The following is a 4462-nucleotide window of genomic DNA, read 5'->3' as shown; positions in this document are numbered from 1 at the left end:
CTATGTAGAGTCCAATGGTTTAATTTCTCTACTCGTGCATTTAAAGCTTGTGGCTGTTGGCCGGGTATCGATGCGGAGAGCCGTTTTCAAGAGGACCGGCCGAGCGTAGGACCAACCTATTGGCTTAGACGCGCCTAATCTGGGGCGGGACGCGCTAAGCTTGTCACGCACTGTCCTCACGCGCACTACCTCTCGCAGTAACAATAGTTTACATGTGGGATATTGTAGGCATTGGGTCTTCTATTTAGTCGCTGCTATCCTCACTGACAGATAACAGGTCATTGCTGACGAATGCAACTTCCGCCCGGTTGTCGATTGATACAAGTTTCAGTGCACATTGTTAGAAAAAGGAACTCTCGTCTCGGTTACCGCAGTGTCGCTGCCCCTGGACGAGAAACGGCGATTTTTAATTCGGGTCTCGAGCGCAGGTAATAACGGTCAGCTTTAGGCAATCTACTTTTGTAGCATAGTCACCAGCGCCTATTACAGCATAGGGCGTGAGTGGGCAGTTTTGGTCAGCCAACTGTAAACATGGTCAGTCTAATGTGGATATTAATTGGGATGTCTCAGATGGTAACTTGGATTATAATAGGTCAGACCAAGGTAAGTTTGGTTTCCAAAGCCATGTTCTTTATATTTTTCAATTATTTCAGCACTGAAGGATTTATTATTAAAAAAAAACAACGACTTAATATCATCATTTGATCTGAGCTATTCTTTAGGTGATATTTGCCCTCCACCTCAGCTGTAGATCAGATGGCTTATAACGCTAAAAATCGGGTTTCGATACCCGTGGTGGGAAAATCACAGATAGCCCAATGTGTAGCTTTATGTTTAACAACAAACAAACAAATATCTTAACCTTTTAATAGATATGTAAACTTCTAGTACTATCTAGGTGCTGTCAACTTTAAAGTTTCTAACAGTTTGAAACTCGTGTGTTATTAAGTGTAACCTTCTAACATGCAATTTAATTCTATCTAGACGTTGACAATGTGAAAAATAATTTTTAGATACAACCTAGAATATGCACGTAGATAGTTATGTGGTAATATTTTCGTTTAAACAGATGATAAATATTTTTGGAGAGTACATCGCAGAAAAACAGATAGATGGTTATCACTCTACGCAGTTAGGAAATATATGTTAAGGAATGACTTGTTTGTATTAAACAAATTCCTGTACAGGCAGATGGCTATTTTGGTGCTACATATATCTTTGTGGCTGGTGTCTGGTACAAAGGTGCTATATTTCCATGCTTGATACATCCCTGTAGACAAGTTGCTAGTTTCGTGTTAGATACAGCTTTATGGAAAAGTGTTAGTTTGATACATCCATGCAGAAAAGTGACTGGTTTCGTGTTTGATGCATATCAAACATAGACATAGTGATAGGTAGATAAGTAGCTAGTTTTATGTTAGATACAGCTTTATGGAAAAGTGTTAGTTTGATACATCCATGCAGAAAAGTGACTGGTTTCGTGTTTGATACATATCAAACATAGACATAGTGATAGGTAGATAAGTAGCTAGTTTTATGTTAAATATAGCTGTATGGAAAGGTGCTACAGTTCCATGCTTGGTACATCACTGTAGACAAGAGACGAGTTTCATGTTAGATACATATTTATCGAAAGGTGCTATTGTTTCGTACTTGCTACATCCCTGTAAACAACTGGCTAGTTTTGATTAGATACATCTTTATTGAAAGGTTTTATAGTTCCGCGCATTTGATACATTCCTGTAGACAAGTGGCTAGTTAAATGTTAGATATTTCTTTGTAGAAAGGTGCTTTAGATCTGTGCTTGGTACATCCTTGTAGACAAGTGGATATAGTTTTACGTTAGATATGTCTTTGTGGAAAGGTGCTATAGTTCTGTGCTTGGCACATCCCTTTAGACAAGTTGCTAGTTTCATGATAGATATATATTTATGGAAAAGTGCTAGTTTGATACATCTGTGTAGAAAAGTGTTTTCGTGTTTGATACATCCTTGTAAACATGTGGCTAATTTCATGTAAGATGTATCTTTGTGGAAAGGTGCTATAGTTTCATATCTGATATATTTCTGTAGACAGGTGGCTAGTTTCATGATAGATACATCTTTGTAGAAAGCCACTATAGTTTTGTGCTTGATAGATCCCTATAGAAGAGCTGGTGGTTTCATGTTGAATATATCTTTATGGAAAGGTGCTGTAGTTCCGTACTTGGTACATCTCTGTAGACAAGTGGCTAGGTTTGAGTAGCTTCATCTTTATGGAAAGGTTCTATAATTCCATGCTTGATACATCCCTGTAGACAAGTGGCTAGTTTCATGCTAGGTACATCTTTAGAGTGGAGGCTGTTTCGTATATGATACATTCCTGTGCAAACGTTATGTAAAACAATTGATAAAAATAGACAAACATAGAAATAACATATGGTAATGTTGATTGTTTATCGCAAGATCTCGCCACTAAGTTCTTCATCTGGATATTACGATGTTTCCATATATCACTAAAATTAAGATAAATAATGATTGTTATTTTCAATCATTTATTTCTAATCACTACGTTTTTCACTTTAGTTTTATTGTTTATTTTTGTGGCATTTTAATACTTGAAATACAGCCGTGTAAAGATTCGGCGGGTATTGTGTTGGGTACATTATTGTTACAATTGTTATTGTAATAGTTACAATGCTCTAGGAAGTTTGCTAAGTTTGTGTAAGACACTTCTCTGACTGAGTAATGAAGTACGCGTATCTGTTGAGTTCCTGAATTCTGATAATATCATACGACTTTTAGTTAGAGTTTTTATACATACTGTAGCTTTACTTATAGGTGAGTTATAAAAACATATTAATTTGAAATTGCATAATGGCCTGGAATGGCCTGGTGGTTAGGGCACTCGACTCCCAATCTGTGGGTTGCGGATTGGAATGCCCGTCACACCAAACATGCTCGCCCTTTCAGCCGTGGGGGCGTTATAATATGATGGTCAATTCCACTATTCGTTGGTAAAAGAGTAGCCCAAGAGTTGGCGGTGGGTGGTGATGACTAGCTACCTTCCCTCTAGTCTTACACTGCTAAATTAGAGACGGTTAGAGCAGATAACCCTCGTGTAGGTTTGCGCGAAATTCAAAACAAACAAACAAACAATATTGAAAGGAGTGGCTTCCTGAGAATTTGAGAGAGAGCTAAAATTATGTTAACAACAAATAGCTAATAAAAACAATACTCAAATCAACCAAGTCTGGAAATGTATATACACAGTATATCGTCATTATAAAAACGAAAAAATACATTTCACATCGTCATTGTTTAAGGTATAACTCTATTAAAAACAATACTCAAATCAACCAAGTCTGGAAACGTATATACACAGTATATCGTCATTATAAAAGCGAAAAAATACATTTCACATCGTCATTGTTTAAGGTATAATTCTAATAAAAACAATACTCAAATCAACCAAGTCTGGAAACGTAAATATACAGCATCTCCTCATTATCAAAACGAAAACACATTTCACAACGTTGTTTAAAAAAAAAAAATCACTGCCCCCTCTCGTTTATAATACATTCCACTTCCACCCCTTTAGTTTATGCTCAAGCAACTGTAACCCTTTTTTAACCTCGCCCATCATTGTTATTTGTTACAGGTTTCTGTTTATGGCTGTGCATAAAAATTACTTAAAACTAAATATCCAAGAAAATTGAGATAATTATGTAATGATTTTTATCCAAGTCCCCAAAACTCTTTTATTTTTTAACAAACACCTATTACTGACGCCGCTATATTTGAGCTAAAAATTGTTTAATTAGTTAAGTATCAAAGTGGACTGTGGAGTACTTGTACTATAATGATACAAAATCTTTAAATACCCTACAGTAAGTTACGTGTTACACGAGGGTCTCATGATGGTGGTGATTATATTGAACTATGACAAACTGTCCAAAAATCAAGGTCCCTTATTATTTTAGTTCATATAGGAGTACAAATAGTGTAGAACTAACTTTACTAAGCCGTTTCTTGAAACACTTCGTTTGGCACCATCAAAAAAATAATAATAATAAAAACTGAAACTCCGTTTCTTAGAAATATAAATGTTATGTAAAACGGTAGGTGGAAAAAAAATCTCTTCCACATTATGGTTTGTCACTTTAAATTGGATGTGTAATTGTTTCGTTTCCTCTAAGTAACATAGTTGTTTAGGTAAGTCATTTGTGAAGTCACACTTGTGTACGGGCTTAGAAAAAAAATTCAAGCCAATGATTCAAATTCAAAACAACATTGTGACCAAACACCCACAATAATTGCCTAGGTTTGTTTAAATCATATTATAATGTGTGTCTGTATCATTCTGAGTTTTCTCTTCCTTGTGGTATCATGACAAGAGTTTCACTTCTAAGTGTTTGTCTGATACTTCGTGGTTCAGGTTCGTTGGTTCATTTATCTTTAACCTCTCAATCAGAACCTTTCTG

At 35.9% G+C, this 4462-nt stretch overlaps 1 protein-coding gene across 1 annotated transcript in view; it reads left to right on the top strand.

Annotated features, from left to right (window-relative positions):
* The first annotated feature begins 216 nt into the window (after nt 1-216).
* LOC106471836 (A disintegrin and metalloproteinase with thrombospondin motifs 16-like) overlaps nt 217-4462 on the top strand; it is a 52339-nt gene continuing 48093 nt past the window's right edge. The window contains exon 1 of the mRNA XM_022400441.1: nt 217-603. Coding sequence (XP_022256149.1) covers nt 532-603 — 72 coding nt within the window. The 5' untranslated portion in view covers nt 217-531. The remainder of the gene's footprint in view (nt 604-4462) is intronic.

The sequence above is a fragment of the Limulus polyphemus genome, unplaced genomic scaffold, assembly GCF_000517525.1.
Source record: "Limulus polyphemus unplaced genomic scaffold, Limulus_polyphemus-2.1.2 Scaffold4894, whole genome shotgun sequence".
NCBI lineage: Eukaryota > Metazoa > Arthropoda > Merostomata > Xiphosura > Limulidae > Limulus > Limulus polyphemus.
This window is presented reverse-complemented; position numbering and strand designations above follow the sequence as displayed.